This window comes from Chinchilla lanigera, unplaced genomic scaffold, assembly GCF_000276665.1.
Source record: "Chinchilla lanigera isolate Chin_1 unplaced genomic scaffold, ChiLan1.0 scaffold00145, whole genome shotgun sequence".
Classification (NCBI taxonomy): domain Eukaryota; kingdom Metazoa; phylum Chordata; class Mammalia; order Rodentia; family Chinchillidae; genus Chinchilla; species Chinchilla lanigera.
The window spans coordinates 2710713-2730987 of record NW_004955546.1 but is presented as its reverse complement, the minus strand read 5'-3'; the positions used below and the strand labels follow the sequence as shown (position 1 = coordinate 2730987).

The 20275-nt window shown below is 44.4% G+C and overlaps 2 protein-coding genes across 11 annotated transcripts in view; both read left to right on the top strand.

The window, feature by feature from the left end:
• The window catches only part of Fam21c (family with sequence similarity 21, member C), a 45520-nt gene extending 33290 nt beyond the window's left edge, over positions 1-12230 (top strand). For 2 of the 3 annotated variants that reach the window (XM_013508427.1, XM_013508426.1), the window contains exons 22-31: positions 204-359; positions 2098-2280; positions 4728-4856; positions 4983-5063; positions 5714-5836; positions 6716-6778; positions 7134-7346; positions 8777-9397; positions 10188-10365; positions 11899-12230. In XM_013508427.1, coding sequence (XP_013363881.1) covers positions 204-359; positions 2098-2280; positions 4728-4856; positions 4983-5063; positions 5714-5836; positions 6716-6778; positions 7134-7346; positions 8777-9397; positions 10188-10365; positions 11899-12038 — 1887 coding nt within the window. In that variant the 3' untranslated portion in view covers positions 12039-12230. The remainder of the gene's footprint in view (positions 1-203; positions 360-2097; positions 2281-4727; positions 4857-4982; positions 5064-5713; positions 5837-6715; positions 6779-7133; positions 7347-8776; positions 9398-10187; positions 10366-11898) is intronic. The other variant, XM_013508428.1, reaches the window with a different exon arrangement.
• Positions 12231-14670: 2440 nt separating this feature from the next.
• Zfand4 (zinc finger, AN1-type domain 4) overlaps positions 14671-20275 on the top strand; it is a 50136-nt gene continuing 44531 nt past the window's right edge. For 7 of the 8 annotated variants that reach the window (XM_005411807.2, XM_005411806.2, XM_005411805.2 and 4 more), the window contains exon 1: positions 14671-14749. The gene's annotated coding sequence lies outside the window, so the exon portion shown is untranslated. Of the gene's footprint in view, positions 14750-14865; positions 15195-20275 lie in introns of those variants that run through there. The other variant, XM_013508429.1, reaches the window with a different exon arrangement.

The window sequence follows — 20275 nt, the reverse complement described above, 5'->3', positions numbered from 1 at the left end:
TCACCTCTGTTGACCAGGAAGCAGAGAGGAAGGGGCTGAGTCTCCAAAGGCGTGCCTCATTGATCTCATTTCTTCCCACCAGTCATCACATAAAGGTGCCACTGGCACAGGCTCCTATGAGTTCTTACCTATACATAAGATGATGTATTGGAGAAAAAAATAAAAGTTTATTATAGGAAAGATATTTGCCTTTCTCTTGGTAGAAAAAAGAGACTGCCCGTGAGGCACCGCCTTTGCTGTTCAGCGATGAGGAAGAGACGGAGCCGCAGTTTGAAGTGAGACCTGCAGGTCAGAAGGCCAAGAGCCCGCTAGTACCCTCTGCGCTGCAGGGAACGGGCGAGGCTGAGGAGCTGGAGAAGGTAGGCTTTGTTCTCTTGTTTGCTAATGTAGTGGTATCCCGAATGTCCCATCTCTCTCTAATACACACACACACTTTTTCCACCACAAAATATCAGTGCCTTGTGTGTGGAAAAAAATTGAAAGCCCTATAAAAAGTGAGAAGGCAGCCTGTGCTCCTGCTGGGCTCGGGGAAAACCCTTCTCACAGCCCGGCTTTTTGTTCCTCTCCTAGGCATACTTCTGGTTCTGTGGAGTGCCTGTGGAGTCATGTCAGTGTGTGTGTTGCCTTCCCTCCAGGGTGCGCCTCTTGGTCTCATGTCTTGTCTTCTCTCCACGTCTTTGCTCTTTTCTGGCTTCTCTGTGATTTTCCTGTCTCCTTTAGCTCCTCTTGTCCCACCTGTACTTGAATTAAGATGTCAATTTTATGAAGACTCTAGTTTCAGATTCTTGATGCTTGTGGTTGATGCTGGTTGTAAATTATAAAGCAAGGTGAAACGTGTCTTTCTTAAACACTGGTGCTCTTCTAATGGTCAACCATGTCTGACTGGAGCCTGTGCAAATGCTGCTGCCCACATCTGATAGTCCAGGAGCCATAGTAACCGTCTGTCTCTGGTCTCTTACCTTTGTGACTTCTCATACACTATATGTCTAGACACTGTCTCCAGGGCCTCAGGGAAGAACACTGCATTACTCCTCCTGGGGAGGCTTCTTGGAGCTGTCATGATGTGGACGTTTCTCTGTGGCCATCAGTCTGACGTCTCCCTTCAGTGGCTGCATGTGGACCATGCTCTGTAGACCTGCACTGTCCTGTCCTAGTCCACCCTACTATCCCTGTCTCTGCCTCATCCCCTGTACCCTTTTCTTGACTTAAGAATCCACTTCTTAGGCCTGGGCTGGCTTCGCTCACCATTACACATACACTTCTTAAGCTTGGATTGGCTTCACTCACCATTACACCTTTTACTTCACATTTCACCTTGTATGTAGTAGGCACCATCTTTCTTACATACTGTGTCAAAAAAACATGTTGTTCCAGTTTGGCCATTCTGAAATTAGGGTGTGTGTCACAACCTATGACAGGTGAAATCAGGAGTCAGTCTTCTTCCGAGGTGTACCTAGAATAGTGGTTTTTAGGACCAGTAGTATCTTAGCTGAATTGTAGTACTGTGGAATGAATAAATGTGTGCATTTTGGAAATTATTCTAATTGTGTATACAATCATAGCTTACAGGGGCTGGGGATTTAGCTCAGTGGCACAGCGCCTGCCTGGCAAGCACAAGGTCGTGGGTTCGATTCCGGGTACCGGGAAGAAAAAAAAAAATCATAGCTTACAATTCGAGTGTCTGGTTTTGCTGGTTAGGGTTCCCTTTGGTACCTAGGTATGTTGTGAAGCACTGTGATCCATTCCCAGTGATGGACGTTTGTTATTTCCGTGACTTAAAAGTTTCTTCTAGCTCATAAGCAACCTGTGTGCAGCAGGGTTCTGACTAACCTATCACCTGGAAGGAAGGAGGGACCTGCATCCTTAATGTATTTGGAGAAATTGTCTTTGATAGTCATGGCTGTACAGGATTCTCATTAGCACAGCCAGCGGAGAACTGACCTTACTGTTCTGCCACATGGAGTAGATGTGACTCACTGTAGTGCCCTGAATCCTACATCTGTGGCAGGTGGGGATTCATAAGGAGGAACAGTGCCAGGATCAGATTTTTACTTTACATTTATTAATTACCTTTTCCCTTACTATTTCCATTTTTAGGAAGGACTTTTGACTGCATCTGCCCAGGAAGCCATCAAGCATTCTGATTTGTTTTCTCCAGCATCCCCATTGGACAAAGGAACCAAGGGTAGAACTAAAACTGTCCTTAGCTTGTTTGATGAGGAAGAGGATAAAATGGAAGATCGAGACAGCTCCTGTGTTCCACAGACAGAAGTAGGGAAGGTAAACAGAGGGAACATAGGTTCGAGTCTATAGATGGTGATAAAAGAATCTCATTTCATGGTGTTCTGTCCTGAGTTAAGGAAGAAATCTTAGTCTTTGGAACAGTGTGAATGGTTCTGTCCAGTCATTCAGATGTTTGGAAATCTGATCAATGACTTCCCTCCAAGAGCACTGTAAGGGAGGGCATTAGGATGTCACCTGAGTCTTCTGGGTGCTCCTAGCAAGCGTTTTTGCCCCTTGGCCAGAAAAGGTTGTTAGGAAGGAGAGAGGGAAGTCAGGCCAGATCTGCACACTTAAGTACTTGCAGCATTCATTTCAGCAAATGCTGCTGGCATACTTGTTACCTCCATGCAAAAGAATGAAGCTGGATTCTTACCTCACCATACAGAAATAAAATGCAGAAGGAATCATAGATACAAATGTAAGAATTAAAACTGTACAACTCCTAGAAGAAAATGTAAAATTAAATCATCATGACCTTGAATTAGGCAGAGCTTCCTCAGATATCCACACAAACGAGAAAAGAATAAATAGCCAAAATGGGCTTTATTCAAATGAAAACCAAAGTTGTGCATCAAAGGACACCATCAAAAGAATAAAAAGATGACCCATGGATGTGAGAAATGTTTTTATATCATATACTTGATAAATATTTTCATATCATGTACTTGATTTTCATATGTACTTGAAGTACTTCCATATCATGTGCCTTTATAGAAATATTTTCATATGTACTTTTCATATCATGCCCTTGATGTACTTGATACTACATATACATGTAAAATACGTAAAATAATTACAACTCAGTCATAAAAAGATAACCCAATGCAAAGAAGACACACAAATAGCTTATACACTCAGCCTTATCAGTTATTAGTGAACCAGAACCTCAATGAGGTGCCCATCAGGAAGGTCATAACTAGAAAAGAAAACTAACCGGTGTTGGCGGGGTGTGAAGGAACAGGCTGTGGAATGGCCCACACACTTTGAAAAGCAGCTTCATGGTTCTGAAATTTGTTCAATCATGGAGTTGCCACATGGCCCAGCAAGTCCATGCCTAGGTGTATATCTAAGAGAGATGAAAACGTGTTCACACAAACATGTGCTGGATATTCCCCGCAGGATTGTGCACAAAAGCAGAAATGGAAACAGCGCAGCGGTGGACAGGCCCATGGGGCAGCTAGGGACAGTGGTCCACCTACCCACAGCTTCACTTTTTGCAGTTTCAGTTAGCCGCAGAACCTGCCGTCTGAAAATGTGAAATGGCAAATCTCAGAAATAAGCAGCTAGTTTTTATGTTGTGCCTCTTTCAGAGAAGCATGACAGAATTTCATGCTGTCCTGCTCCCTGCTATGTAGGGTATGAATCATCTCATCATGCAGTGGCAGCGTAGCCACACTGTAGGTGGCCTGGGTAATCACACAGTCACTGTCGTATTTACCAGGCTGACTCTTAGCATCTTGGCCATATTCCAGTGACTGTGTGTAAGGAAACCTTACTTTACATAATCATGGCCCCAGAGCCAAAAAGAATGATGCTGACGATTCAGACATGCCAGAGAGAAGCAATAAAGCACCTCCCTTGAGTGAAAGGTGAAAATTCTGAGCCTCAGAGGAGAAACCAAATCCTGTGCACAAGTTGCTAAGTTCAATGATAACAGTTTTCTGTCTGTAAAATTGTGAAGGAAAGAATCCATGCCTAGTTTTGCTGTTGCATCTCAAACTATAAGTTAAACCCCACCAGGTGCTAAGGATAGAAAAGGCACTAAAGTCTTCAGTGCTATCCAGGATTTCAGGCGTCCACTGAGGATCCTGGAATGTCCACCTTCAATAAGGGAAAGCTGCTGTATTATTTCCCAGTATAGAAGTGCAGTAAATAGGAGTGAGTTCTAATGCTATGCAGTACTACAGGGTGGTTGTAGTACATGCACAGCAATTTATACTTATTTTATTTATGTTTATAAAGAACTGGAGGAAAAGAGTTCTCAGGTTTCTGACACAAGTGATAAATATTTAAGCAGTTAGAAATGCTAATCACCCTGATGTCATCATTACACTATACACATATATCCAGTTATATCACATGGTACCCTATGAAGACCCAAAGTAAATGAACGGTTGTGTGGGACTGAGTGGAAAGGGTGGATGAGAATGGAAAGTGACTGGTTCAGGGGTTTCTTTAGGGGTGATGAGAATGTTCTAAACTTAGATTGTGGTGGTGTTTACATAACTCCATAAATATATTTAAAAATCCTTGTATTACACACTCTGATTTAGTGTTCTGTTGTATGAACATGTTGCCCCCATGCTGCTGGGCACATAGGCCATGCCTAGCCTTTTGCCAGTGTATCAGAAGCTGCAGGGGATGACCTCCTTGTGGCATCTGTCTTTGCACACGTGGTTTTCATATGCTAAATGTTGTCACCATGTTCTCAATCTTCTGCGCAGGGTCCTGATCCTGATGCCCGGCCCAAGAGCACAGGTGTCTTCCAGGATGAAGAACTCCTTTTTAGCCACAAGCTCCAAAAGGACAATGACCCAGATGTTGACCTTTTTGCTGGCACCAAAAAAACCAGGGTCAGTTCCCCACTGCTCCCACAAGACGGCTTTGTTTCTGTGTTAGATACCATCTTAGAGGCTCATCCTGCTTACTGTAAACCACATTTCCTTTTTGGTGCTGAATCTGAGTGTTGTCTGTTCCAGTTGGCAGAGCCAAGCATGGGGAACCTCTTTGGTGATGATGAAGATGATGATCTTTTCAGCTCTGCCAAGACCCAGCCTGTGGTATCCGCCTTTTCTCTGTATCAGGGATATGAAGGAGCAAACTAATGTCTACTTACCAAAGGAAGGAGAATGCACAAAGAGTTGTGGTACCCGGTCGTAAGCAAATAGCAGCTAAACATGCTGGTGGGATCACATGTTTGGGATCTGAGTCTCAATTCTTATGGCTTCCCTTCCTGTGTTCCCTCACCAGCATTAAAACAGACACTGACCCAGGCCCTCTAACTGCATTACTAACATGCTCAATTTATTGAAGGAACATTGTTTACTCTGGTAAATGTTTTAGTGCCTTTTGGGTGCTGACCTTTGAGTTCTAATCCACATGTGTTTTTTTCCTGCTGATGTACTAAGTTTTGTTTTTGTCACAGAGAGGACTCCTGTGAAAGGCAGTCTTCTTTTTCTTTGCTTTTTCTTTCTCCCTTTGCTTTTGTGGTATTGGACATGGAGCCCACGACCTTGTGCATGTTAGGCAGGGCTGCACTCCCAGCCCTCATACCTTCAGAATGATCTTTCTGAAATGCTACTTTCAAGCTGCTCAGCCATCATTGGAGAAGGGAATTTTTAAAATCCTGAAATCAAGTTCCTTGAATTATGATTTTTCTTTAAAATTTTTAAGATACAGGGCATATTTTAGTATTCCTTTCCTTTTGTAGGTACCAGAAAAAAAGAAGGTAATAAAAAAAGACCACTCTGTTTCCTCTTCCAAGACCCAGAAGCATCCAGAATCCACCCAAGGTAGCAAAGAGAAAAGCATATGGAAACCAGAAACAGCACAGGTTAGTTATTTTAAGGATTTTTAACTCTTGTTGCATCTAGGTATAGTTCAGTTCCATTGTACAGTTCTCCACAGCAGCTGGAGCCACATTTTTTGCAGTATATTTTATCCCTGTTCATCTCTCCTCCCTCAATCCACTACAGTCTCACCAATCTATACCCAATCATTTTCTTTTTTTGTTTGTTTGTTTGGTTTTTTTTTTGGTTTTTCTCCGGTACCGGGAACCGAACTCATGACCTTGCGCTTGCCAGGCAGGTGCTTTTGCCGCTGAGCTAAATCCCCAGCCCCTATACCCAATCATTTTCTGATCTGATTCCAGATTCTGTTCCAAGTTAGAGCACAGGGAGGGTGCAGAGGCTCCTATTTTCCTTCTGAGCTCCCTTGGAGTAGCATAAAGTTAGAGTTACTGTGAATGCTACTGAGGGCCACGTCTTCCAAGGTGGTGGCTGACAGTCCCCTCTACCATCCTCCCAGAACTCTGGAACAAGGAGCTGTCACATTACCATTCATTTATCCCAGAGCTCAGATGCGTGGAGAACCAGGCTAGGCCATTGCGTGTCCACGCCCCTTGACGCTTGCCATGTGGCACAGCCATTATGGTCGTTTGCCAGTGGTCAGGCCTCGTTCTGACAAACTAGGAATTCTAGCCCTTCATGTTTCCCACTACTCAGTGTGTGACTGCAAGCCTTGCACCTGCATGCTGGAGGAAGGCTATAGTAAAGGAACACTAGCAAAGTATAAGGCTCCCGGAGAGATCTATGTGATCTGCAGAAAGTGACAGTGTTGCTCCATCCCATATGTGTCTGCAGGCATCAGTATAACCCAGGAGACACTTCGTTCCCTGTTCCCCATGGATTATTAACTGAATGTAATTTCACAGGATTCGTCAGGTCTCGCTCCATTTAAAACCAAAGAACCGTCCACTCGAATCGGGAAAATACAAGTAATTATAACAGAACCTTCATTGCCTGCCTTGTAGCATATAAAAACCTGTTTTGGAGTTTCACTTCTTCAACTGCTGAAGCGTTTTCTCATCTCTGCCCCTGCCCCCAGCATACCTTGCACCCGTTCTGGTCGTTGCTTCTGTGTGCCTTGTCTTTAACATCTTTTCTTGGTCCCAGTTGTGGGTACAGGTGTGTTATGCTCTAGTCTAATTCTGAGTCTGGTTCTGGCAGTTTTCCTACATTTCTCTTCTCTCATATTCTACATCGTAAGCACTGAATCTCATCATGTGTTGCAGAGATGATAATAGACTGCTGTACTTAACACAAATACCGACTTTCATTTTTCTTCCTCAGGCAAATTTAGCGATTAACCCTGCAGCCTTGTTGCCTGGAGCAGCTCCCCAGGTCTCAGGAGCAAAGCCTGTTTCTCCGGAATTGGCTGTTCCTTCTGTGGAACCTGGAAGGAGCCTTGGCGTGGACTGTCAGACTGCTCCTCCTGGCCCTGAGGAGGCCAGTGTGAGCTTCGATCTTCCTGCACAGACAGATACCTTACACAGCGTCAACAAGGTGATGCGGCCGCCTGTGCCTCCTTTGCTCTCAGCAGAGTGGCCTGGTTGCCTCTTCCTAATCCATCAGTTACACACAATAGTCCCGCTCTGATGGCAGGTTTGAAGGAGGCACCCTGTCCTTCATTAGGCCTCCCTCCGGTTGCTCTCCTCCTCCCCAGTTATGCTTTCTCCATCACCTGTTTTGTTCCATTTACGTTTTGCACAATAGCCACACTGAAGTTCCCTAGCCTCAGTCGGTGTCTGTCACTGTACCTCCTGACTTCATAGTAGAGCCCAGCTGAGCTCCAGCGTTTGCAGGGATCACCCCCTACTTGCAGTCACTTCTCGCCCCACACCCCAACCTGGTGCTGCCCGCTGGCAGTGTTTCCTCTGGGAACCCATGTCTCACAGCCTCACTTGGCCTCCCATGTCTGTGGCCTTGCCCTCCCTGCCTTGTGTCCTGGGCTCCCAGCTCCAAGATCCTGGGGCACTTTCCTCCCCTGCTGGGGAAGCTGTCACACTGCTTCATGGGCTGTGCTCGATGGACTCCAAACTCCTGCTCAGATTCCTTCCATGCTAATGTGTTTTCCTTTTTATACCCAATTATCTTTCTTTCCTAGAAAGTCTTAGCTGATCTCTGAGTTAGTGAAAGGATCTAGGATGACCTAACCCTGGTAGATACACTCAAGGGTTCCATATCTGTTTTCCTAGGCAAAATAGAACATTCTTCCTTTTGTTGATAATTTCTGTTATCTCTTTCGTTTGTTTCATTTAAATTCACTACTTCATAAAATTATTTAGAAAATTTCCTTGAGGTAGACAGACACAGACAAACAAGTACTTTGTTCAGAATAGGTTGTACCTTCTCAGAACTCAACTTGTGTATTTTGGAAAATACCACAAACACTAAATTATAATATGTTTAAAGTTATATTAAGGGTTCTGATTCCTGGGCCATAATTTTGCACTCAATACTTAGTGCTTGTTGAACAAAGCACTTGGGGTTACTTTTATTTCTTTTTTCACATTTCCCTGCCCCTGGAGCCTAAAAAATGTTGGTACCTGAGTTCCTCTGATATTTTCTTGTTCAGAAAGAATCTGATATTTGAATTGAGGGAGAGGAGGCACCAGGGAGTGTTGTGGGTCACAGAGCACTCACATGCCCACTCCTGGGGTTCCAGCAACCAGTGAAGCTTCTTGTTTGAAATTAAACTGAAACTCCCCTCAGAAAAACCCAAGAATGGAGAACATAAAGTATTAAAAAAAAAAAGTCTTGTCGTAGCAGGACCTATAAACTCCTCCTTTGAGAGATAAGTGGTGTGTCTAGAAGGTAGTACCTTGGCTGATGCAGGTCAGATGCCCATGCAGTATTTTGAGATGATGATTCTTGCTGTATTGGCTTTGAGCACTTTATCATCAAGTCTACATGTGTTGTTTTCCATATTGTAGAGCCGTGTTAAAGTGAGAGGGAAGCGCAGGCCGCAGACCCGCGCAGCCAGGCGGCTAGCTGCCCAAGAATCCAGCGAAGCTGAGGACACGAGTGTCCCTGGAGGCCCCGTCACACAGTTGGCAGATGGCACCATTAAGCCCAATGGCTGTCACCTTCATCCCAGAGTGGCCAGCATAGACCTCGGTTCTGAGGAGGCCGTAGCTGCTGCCATTCCACCTAGGGAAAGCCGTCTTGCACCCTTGATGGACAGGAGCCCCTTTGTGATGTCCCTGGGCCAGCCTGGGGACGAAGCTGACCTATTTGATTCCGAGGACATCTTTTCCAAGGGCACGAGATCACAGTCCACAGAGAGAGCAAAACCCAAGGTGAAGGCCACGGAGACCTCAGCCCACCCAGCTGAGGGCGGGCAAGAAAAGAGCTCCCTGTTTCCTGCTCTTGGTGAGGCCAGCAGCGATGATGATCTCTTTCAGTCCATTAAACCAAGACCAGCAAAGAAAACAAACCCCTTTCCCCTCCTGGATGATGATGACGATCTCTTTACTGATCAGAAAGGCAAAAAGAATGAGCCTAAGTCCAGCGATCAGCAGGATGATGTATCAAAAATACAGGATATTTTTGAGGTAACAGATTCCTTGGCTCATTTGAACTGGGGTTGTGTCCAGCTTGTTTTGTGCATGCCTGGTGTCTACGTGCCTATTCACACCTCTTACTAATAGCTCTACCTCTACTCAGAAGTGTTTTTCTGTTTCACGTAGGAGTACTTCTTGACCATAATAATCCTTGATACAGGTCTTGATGGGGGTGGGTGCTGGGATTGAACCCATAGCCTTCCAACCACAAGGCACGTGCGCCACCCCTGATGCACACCCCAGCCTTGGATCTTGGTTGCAGAGTTTGATTTATTTATAGACCTTTGTTGCCACCAGCTTCCTTGGCATGCCACTCTGCAGCATATGAGAAGTGTGCTGGTGTGGCTTTTGTGATGACCCTCTGATTCTGGGAAAATAGGCCTTGGCTGGAGCTGCTGATTTAGCAGAGGCCCAGGCACAATGGCCTTGGGTAACAGCTATTTGGCAGATGTTGAACATCTGGGTCCCAGGTACAAGGTCAACTAGGATGGGTGCTCTGCTCCCAGATCTCTCAGGGAGAGGAAGGAGACAAAAACAGGGCAGGGGGTGGTCAAGACATTCTCAGATAGCACTGAGTGCACTGAAAGCATGGCGAGGGGGTAAGGAGGGGAGGCTGGCATCTGAGCTACAGCAGGCCAAGCGCAGGTCTGAGCAGTGCCTTCTAGGCAGTAACAGATTATCTCTGGCAATGTGCATTTCTAGAACTTGTGAAAATTTTTTAGTAACAACAAATATATATATGTATATATATAAATTGTTGTGCTTTTTTTGCCTTAATAAGGATGATATATTTGCTACAGAAGCAATTAAACCTTCACAAAAAAAGAGAGAGAAGGAGAAAAACTTGGAACCCAGCTTACTTGATGATAACATTGATATATTTGCTGACCTAACCCTCAAACCAAAAGGAAAGTCCAAAAAGAAAGTGGAAGCTAAGTCTATCTTTGATGATGATATGGGTAAGTCTGGTTTTCTACCTTGGGCCTAGAGAATCGATAGTGCTCCATGCCTGGCCTTGCTGGACCCTTTCCTTCCTGGCCAGACCCTTACTTGCCATGTGAGCCTGAGTCAGGTGAGGCTGGATAAGTCCACTGGCTGGACACTCAGGTGAAGCAGCCTGTTGGCCTGGTGAGCGTTGAGGAATATGCAGGTGCGCAGAATTCAACTTAATCATGCTTAATTTAAGCACTAAACTTCTGTCTGGTGGTATACCATCTGTCACACAAGGTGATGTGGCAAAGGAGGATCTAAACACTGGTGCAGGCTGAGGCAGCAGCTTGGGGCCAGGAAGTTGTTAAGTCAGCTCCACCTGGAGAGTTAGGACCAGTGGTTTGGAGACTGAGGAGCAAAACATGGGGAGCAAGGCCATCATCTGGACTCTGTGTCTCCGTGGTTCTCTGTGTGCACAAGCTGCAAGCTCTGCTTCGCTAATGGGAAAGCCAGATATCCAATAGCCATAAAGACAGGGTTTCTGGTGGCCTCTGAGTAGACTTGGGCAGAGGCCAGGTGCACTCTTCCTACCGACTCCCTTCTCCCCCAAGTTAGCCCTGCAGGTTGGGCTGTTCCCCCAGCAAGCATGCACTATCCCTTGCTTCTCACCGCAGGGGTGCAAAGAAACTTCATGTCTCCCTTATTACCAGAAATGTAGTTACACATGCTTATGGTGATAGACGGGTAGAAAACATGAAAAGTGAAAAGGCACTGGAGGTAACAATTACTTGGTTTGGTGTATTTTCAGCCATGGTGATGTTAATATATATTTGTATACATGTATATACGTGTTGTTTTCAAAAATAAGAATAGACTTACCTATTCTGCTGTTTCTTTTAGTCAAATATCTGTCTCTGTCAGTACGTAGAGTTCTTGATTTTGGTGGTTACAAAGTACTGCAATGTATTTACACTGTGAACGGCAATCTAAGTTTTCTCTAATACAAACAGTGTCACGGCTTTTATGATTTGTGTACACTTGTCTTTACATACACATGCCAAAATCTTCGTCTGGCAGAATCCTAGCAGTAACATCACTACCCAGCAGTATAACCGAAACAGATTTTAGAGTCACTATGCAGATAAAGTCTTGAAGACTTCATTCTTTCCATGGTGCCTCAGGTCGATGTTTTTATTCTGAAAGACGGTGAGTCATGTGTTGGACTCCCTTCACATATTCTTTTTACCCTTTCGTTGTAAAATCCAGAATGAAAAGCAGGTAGAAATAAACCCATTGTCCCTTTAGAGATCCACTCAGGCTTCCCTTTCCCTGCACCTGCACATGCATAACATACATACCTTGTGGCTGAGGGAAAGGACAACTTGTATGTGATCATAAAACAGGAACTGAGTCAAGTCTAGGACTTGACCTTGACTTCTGTATTAGTGTTTTTGGTACCTTCCACTGTTACCAGAATTGAGTCTCTGGTGGTTCGTGTGGACGTGTCTTAAAAGTACCCATTTTCTTGCCTGTTAAACAACTCTCTTTTTTTCTTTTCAAAGATGATATTTTCTCCTCTGGTCTCCAGACTAAGACAACCAAACCAAAAAGCCGACCTGCACAGACAACAACTGAACCAAGATCAGAACACAAGGTGTCCAACATATTTGATGATCCCCTGAATGCTTTTGGAGGCCAGTAGAACTTGCAGCATAGTACCTTTGTTTCACCCTTCAGGTATATCCTGGAGTTAGAGATGTTGACATATGCGCTTGTTGTCAAAAGACAAATACTGAAACAGCTAGCTCACCTTTTATGCTGTGTACTTAGTATCTTTTTGCACTGATTGTAGTCAAGCTTATCTGCAAAACAAAAAAATAAATGTTTCACAGTGGTTGTTTCATTTTTTATTCACTAGGGCCACAGTAAAATTAGGGCATGTTACAGAAGAAATCTGCTTATAGCTTTCACAGCTGCCCACAGAATCCAGCAGAAGCAAATGCCACACAGATAAGGGGGATCTGTGTTAGTAAGTGGGATCCCTAGCTTAGGGTCTGGGTTGGGTTGGCATAGTAGAACTGGGTTGGGATTTTGAAAGAGAGAAGAGAGATTGTGCTTCATGAGTCTTCGCCTTCAAGAAAGAGTTTCCACTGAATTCCAAAGATACCTCCGTAAGTCCTCTAGGGAAACATTTTGCGAACAGTGACCCTCCATCTTCTGGCAGTGTAAGTAGTGTTCTTGGAACACAACCACACCCATTCTTTCGCATATTGTCTGCCTGCATTCAGTCCACAAACTGCCAGAGTTGAGAAGCTGGGGGAGTCATTGGGGTGGCCCACGGCACCTAACATGTTATTTTCTGCCACTGACAGAAACAGCTCCCTTAACTCAGAGGCACCCATTTCCATCCTTGCAGCTTTCTACTTCCCCCTGGAGGCTGCAGGGTTGATCCCAGGTCACAAAAGCAGGTGTGCTTAGGATGGACACGCTGTCTCGCTGAAAGCTGCACTGACAGACATGTCCTGTTCAGTGAACAGTGGATGCTAGCCACACGGAAGGATCACTCCATCCCAGCTGTGCTTTTCTGGGCTGTGCCATCATGCTGATGAGTATTCAGTCTAACCATGGAACTATCCTGTAGGCTACCTCCAATTTTGAGGCCACTAACTTCCTATGGCACATTAAGATTGGACTGGAAAGCTGAAATCCTAGCACTCTGAGAGGCTGATGCAGGAGGATTGTAAGTTTGAGCCCAACATGGTGAGACCCTGCCTTAAAATTAAAAAAAAAAAAAAAAAAAAGCAGCCTGGGATGTAGCACAGCATGAAGGCTCAAGATACAATCTCCAGTGCCCCCCCCCAAAAAAAAATTGGTGTGGTAGGTACCTGTATTAAGAGCCAAAGGTTTTGTACAGCTCTGGGGGCTCAACTGTATGTCCTCTGCTGGGAAATTAGACTCTGGTGGAAGGTGCTTCCTAGTCCCTTGCTTCTCCCAGGCATGTTTGTGTGTTGAGCTGCTTGTTCTGAAACTAGGTCCAGGGTCAAGTTCATCTTAAGTAAATGATTTGTTAAAATGGACCTTTTCTTTTGGATCAAGCAAATCTACTCAGTCATTAGTACTGATTCTAGGAGATTCAGGAGACAATAGTGTTAAAAATACACAAGCTGGTATTTTGAGAGGTTTGGAAAGGGACTGCATGGCACAGTTCCTATGGTGGTGCTCTTCATGCTACTCGTAGTTCTTGCTTTGTAGTTCAGGCTGGCCTCAAAGTCAGGCGATCAATCCTCCTGCCTCAGCCTCCAGAGTGCTGGGATTGCAGGTGTGCACCACATAACCGGCCTTCATTCTACCCTTGACTCAGCTTCCACAATCCACCAGCAAGGCAGTGGCCAAACTTCCCAGATGAGGCTGAAGTCTGGAACCGATAGTAGAGCTGGGTTGGGATTTTGTATTCTGCCCAAGATTCCAGTCTGGCTCTACCACTCAGGGACAGCTACCTGTATGCAGTGTTGTGCCTTCCTTTTACAACTGTGTATGAACCTTACAGGACTGTGAAGATGGTGAAGGGGAGAGAGGATGCAAAGACCCTTGTAAACTATCTGGCACTTGACCAATGGTGGTAGCTGGTGAACACGGTCAGAGACTGGAGGCCAAGACTTTAAGTTCATCTGCACGACTCCAAAGCCCAAGTTGGGATGTTCAGTTTTGTAGGCTGTACCCAGATGCTTCCAGGCTCTGAGCACCAAGGTGACAAATGAACCGCCTGACCGCGGGGTTCCCGGAGGACCCTGGCGGGCCTGGGCTCCTCCTGGGACGCTCTAGTCCTGTGGCAAGGAAGGCCCAGCATCACCGAGCCGGGATCAGGAGTGCGAGCCCGGGCCATGCACCCCGCTGCGCAGCCATCAGCGAACCAGATCCGGCCAGCGGCCCGAACTTCGACACAGCCCTCACCCACAAGTTTGGATGCCTTGGCGCGCCTTGCCGGCTCCCAGCCGCGCGTAGCTCCCACTTTCCGCGCAAGGTCACGGAGGAAGAGTGGTGGGGACAACGCGGCAGAGGTAAGGGTATGTGTGAGGCCCGCAGTGCTGGGTGTAGTAAGGCGCAGCAAGGCGCAGCGGGCCGGGACCCGCGGTGCCAAGCAGTCCGGGGCCGCGTTCTCCGTTGCTAGACTCCAAGACCACATCCGGGTCTCTCCAACCGACGCCCCATCAGGAGCCCGCGGCCCGGCGTCAGAGCAACCGCTGGCGTAGGGGGTCGGCCCCGCCCCGCCACGCTGATAGGAGAACTGCGCGAGCGCAGGCTCGCGATTGGTCGGCGCATCACAAAGGGGAGGTGCGCTCAGCGCGGTTTGCAGGCCAGATCGGCGTCCCGGTGAGTCTGCCGCGGCCGAAGGAGCGAGTTGACCGGCGCCCGGTGAGTGGGACCGGGCGGGCGTGCGAGTCGGGCGGGGCCTAGCGGCCCCACGCAGCCACACGCAGGCGTCGGCCCTCGGGGCGGGGGCGCGGGGCCGCTTTCGCGCGCTGCTCTCCTGGCGGGCGGGTGACGGCGACAGCAGGTGTGTGCGGATGGTCCAGTGGCTGACGAGCAACGGGAGTGTGCGGGTAGGCGGAGCGGGTGACGACGAGTGACAGGCATGTGTGCTAGCCGAGCGGCCCGGAGGCCCTCCCTGAGAGTTGTCCCTGTCCCCTTGCGGCGCACTGCAGGCTGAGGGTAGGCACAGAAGCAGTGTGGTGGATGGACTCGGGAAATGCGCTTTGGAAACGTGAGGGTGTTTCCGTGTCAGTAGAGGAACACTGTGTCAGCTCCTTCAGGAGTGCATTGCGGCGTGGCATCTGTGTGTTGGTGAACAGTGTGCAAGGTGAGTGCCCTGAGGGAGTTAGACTTCTTTAGGACGAAGCACATTCAAACTTAGCGAAATTGCTGACTCAGCGCTATTATTGTCTACTTACCTAATTTTCCTTTCATCTTTGGTGGTGGTTTTCAGAACTTGCAGAAAAGATAGATATTTTAATAATTAATTTGGAATTGTTCTTTAATGTCATTACATTAAATAGCTAACTATGTTCTTTTTTTATTATTTGTGAGAATTCTGGAGACATTTACTTGCCTTTATTCCTTTTTGCCTATTTTTTGTAACAAAGTTTTTTTTTTTTGATTGTTCTTAGTTTTTGTTCTGTTTTGTTTTGTTTTTGTGACAGAGTTTTGCTCTGTAATTCAGTCTGGTCATAAACTCACTGTATTTTGTTTTTGGGTTTTGTTTTTGTTTTTTGCTTGAGACAAGGTCTTGCTATGTAGTCCAGGCTAGCCTTGAACTCCCTAAGTAACCAAGGGTGGCTTCCAACTCATCACAGTCCTCCTGCTTCAGCCTCTGCAGTGCTGGGTTTACAGGCATGCACCACCATGCCCACTTATTTTTAGCAATTTTTGTATCATCTTGCCTCCCATCTTTGAGTCTTCACTGCCCCCTTCATTTTCCACCTCTAATAGATTCAACCAGACGTGACTGCATGCCACTTTAAGAAGCCTTTAGTACTGGCTAGGTCTCTGGCCACTTGGGACTTGCATTGGGTCATTTGGTCCTCCAAACTGGTTTGACCAGATACATGGCCTCATTTCATCCTCTATTACAGTGATCTTTACTGATGGGAAGTGTATTTTTTTCTAGAGACCAACATTTTCAGTTTCAGTTCCTTAGCTCTGCATTATGGAAATTACTCTGTAAGGGCAAAATCATAGAATAGCAAATTTATAGACATTTTATAGCAAAAGTTACAAATCAATTAATAGAAGAAAGATCCAGATAAAGTAGCTGTGAAAGGGATATGGGAAAAAGAGGGAGAGAGAGAGAGAGAGAGAGAGAGTCCAGAGGCCTTGGGTGACAGGAACTCATAAGTCCTCTGGCCCAAGTGGACAAGGTTCAGGCTGGGGCAGTGTTCTCTTTTCCAATACAATTTTATTTTTATGAACACAAAAAAATCAATTAATAGACTGTGACTATGCTCATGCTGCCTGTCACATGGTTAGGCTGCTGGGTTCAGTTGATCTTGACTGTCTGCGTCCAGTTGCTTCTTCCACATAGCCGGCCAAGTCAGCTTGACCACATCCAGCTGCAGTGTCTGTGTTTTTCTATTTAAAATATGTACATATGTAGCTTTGTTTCAGCTTGCTTCAAGAACTCTGTATTTTGTGCCCAGAACACACTGCCCCAATCAAGGACACTTTTAACTCTACCCACTCTTCTCAGACCCCTTCCCTCCCAGAGTGCTACTGTCTAATGATAAACAATTCCTTTTAAGTAAACCTGTTTAAAACAACTCTGCGTGATAATATATGACATAATTCTTGTATTTCATGTGACCAATCGTGTAATAACCTGCTATCAGCTTTGTACTTCCCGCTTGCAAACTGTATTCAAACTGAACTCAGACCTGACTGGGTTGATGATTTGAAACTGGTTCCCATCAGCCCACTAGCATAATAAAAGTTATCTTGTAACTCCTCAGTGCAGAGAGTCTTCCATTTGTTTTGACATTGGTTGTTCTGCAACAACTCCATTGGTATATAGAAAAACATAGGTAAGAAGACATAGGTAAGAAGGCCCAGACTGAGGTCAGAAGGCCCAGCACAGTTAATACTGTTTGTACTGGTTAATACTGTTTATACTGCGGTCATGATTTTCCTTCCAGTCTAAGGTCATTTTATCAAACCTAGATGAAGGACTTCCAAGTCTATTACACTCTGCCTTGCCCATGTGTTTATTGTTTTCAGGGTATTGCTGAAAATCACTGTGGTAAATAAAACGTTCCTTATATCCTTGGTCTCCTAATTCTTTGGGTAGGCACTAGTCATTTATGCCTTTCCTCCTACAATGTTCATTTTAGCATTCTTGACACCTGCCTTCTGTTTGTATAGCTGCTTCTTTATAGGTAGGAGTACTGTTGGCCTTGGGGAAGTAGACTCATTTGATATATCTTAACATACTATGTTTTTACCTACATTAAAATCATTTTAAAACCAGTTATCTCTGGTTCAACATATACAAGACAATAAATGTAATACACCACATAGATAGAACCAAGAATAAAAATTGTGATAATCATCACAATTTATTCAGAAAAATAAACTTTGTCAAAATTCAGTATCTTTTCATGATAAAATCCCTGAAAAAACTAGGTACTGAAGGATCAGACCTCAGTATACAATATTAAAGACTAATTAAGACAAATCTCCAAATAACATTCTGAATGAGGGAAAAAACTGAAAGCATTTCCTCTGAAATCAGGAATAAGGCAAGGATCTCCACTATCCCCACTCCTATTCAATATAGTACTTGAAATTTTAGTTAGAGCAACTAGGAAGAGAAAGAAATTTATATAGGAAAAGAAGATTCGATGCTATCCTTATTTAAAGATGATACGGTCCTATATTAGAAGACCCTAAAGACTCCACTAAAAGAGTTTACAGCTGATAAATTCATCAAAGTAGCAGGATACAAGATCAATATTAAAAATCAGTTTTTCTATATGCCAATAATAAACTAGCAGTGAAAGAAATCATGAAAATAATTCCATTCACAATACCAACAAAATAGAACAAAACAAAAACAAGGAATCACAATCAAACCAAGAAAGTGAAAGACCTCTACAATGAAAAATTGTAGCACTCTGAAGAAAGAAATTTAAGGAAACATTAGAGACTGAACAATCTCCTTGTTCATGGATTGGCAAAATTGATTTTGTTGAAGGAGCCATATTACCAAAAGCAATCTCCAAATTCAAGCAGTCTCCATCAAAATTCCAATGATGTTCCTAACAGAGCTAGGAAGAAAAAAAAAATCCTAAATTTCAAAAGTTTAAAAGCCCTAGAATAGCTAAAGCCCTGGAATAGCTAAAGCACTCCTAAGCAAAAGAGCAAGCCTAGAGACATCATAATACATTATTTCAAATTGTATCACAAAGGCCTGGTAACAGAAACAGCACAAAAATAGACATATAGAATGGAAGATACAGAAACAATTTCACACAACTACAGCTATCTTGATTCTTTTTGTTTATTTTGTTTTTGAGATTAGGTCTCACTCTGTAATTCAGGGTGGCCTCAAACAGCAGTCGTCCTGCCTCAGCCTGCAGAGTGTTGGAAATGCAGGTTGTGCCACCATGCCCAGCAAGCCATCTGATTCTTGAAAAAGGAGCCAAAAACATATATTGGAGGAAAGAGCCTACTCAACAAATATTGTGAGGAAAACTAAATCCCCAACTCTCACCCTTTACAAAAGTCAGTTCAGAATGAATCAGAGACCTAGGTATAAGACCAGAAACTTTAAAACTGCTAGAAGAAAGTAGGGGAATAAGTGAAGCCATAGGCTTGGGCAATGACTTCCTGAATAAAACTCTCGTAGCACAGGAAATAATAGTAAGAATCAACAAATGAGACTACATCAAAGTAAAAGTCTGCATAGAAAGGGAACCAGCCACTGGGCGTAGTGGTACAAGCCTGTAATCCCAGCACTCAGGAGGCTGAGGCAGGAGGATCAATGTGAATTCAAGGCCAGCCTGAATGACACAGTGAGACCCTATCTCAAAAAAAAAAAAAAAAAACAGAAACCAACATGGTGAAAAACATCACCCAAATAGTGGGAGAACATCTTTGCCAACTACTCTGACAGAGGATTAGTATCTGTAATATATAAAGAACTCAGAAAACCAAAAAATCAAAACTCCTGTCAATAAGTGGGCAAAGGAGTTGAACAGGCACTTCTTGAAGAAGTGCATATGGCCAATAAGTACAAGAAAAAAAATTCCACATCTTCAGCTATTAGGGAAATGCAAATTGAGACTACATTGAGATTCCGTCTCATCCTCATCAGAATGACTGTTATCAGTACAAAGTACCATAAATGTTGGCAAAGGTACAGGTAGAAGAGGAACCCTTCTGCACTGCTGGTCGAAATGTAAATTAGTACAGCCACTCTGTACTAATGTAAATTAGTACAGCCACTATGGGAATCAGTATGGAGGTTTGTCAAAAGACTAAAAATGTAACTACATCCCCAGCCCCTAGCTATACTATTTCTTGGTACACACCCAAGGGAATTAAAGTCAGCATACTATAGGAATATCTGCATACCCGTGTTCGTGCAGCACAATTCACAGTAGTTCAGATATGGAACCAGTCCAGGTATCCATCAACAGATGAAGGGATAAAAAAAACATGGCCTATATACACAGCAGTTTTATTCACCCATAAAGAGAAACAAAATTATGTCATTTACAGGAAAATGGATGATACTGGAGATCATCATATCAAGCAAAGTAAACCAGACTCAGATAAGTATCACTATTTTCCTAATATGTGGAATCTGAAAAAGGCATTTTGAAAGTAGAAGGAGACTACTGTTAGACAAGAGGAAGGGAATGATGGGGAAGCAGAAGAGTATAAGTGAGAGCAGTGGGGCATGGATATGATCAAGATAGATTATATGTATACATAAAAATACCATGGAAAACTTAACATTTTGTAAAATTATAAACACTAATAAAATACAGATTTTAAAATCCAGTTATTGGGGCCGGGGATGTAGCTCAGCAGCATAAGCACTTGCCTGACAAGCCTGAGGTCATGAGTTCAATTTCTGGTACCAAAAAAAAAAAAAAAACCAGTTGTTTCCATGAGAGGGAGAAGAGGGAGCAGGACTATGGAGCTGCCTCTCACTATAAATCACTTCTTTCACTTCTATGTTTATGTGTATGTGTAGCTAGGAATCTATAGGCACTTTTCCACATTGAATACATGCCCATCCCATATTTCATCATAAAAGATATAAGAACATGTAATAAAACCTGAGCAACATGGCTCTTTGTCCAGCTTTTATTTAACAGTATAGGACTTACTGTCACCAGCAGTAATAGCACAATACATTGTATTACTATGTATATTACT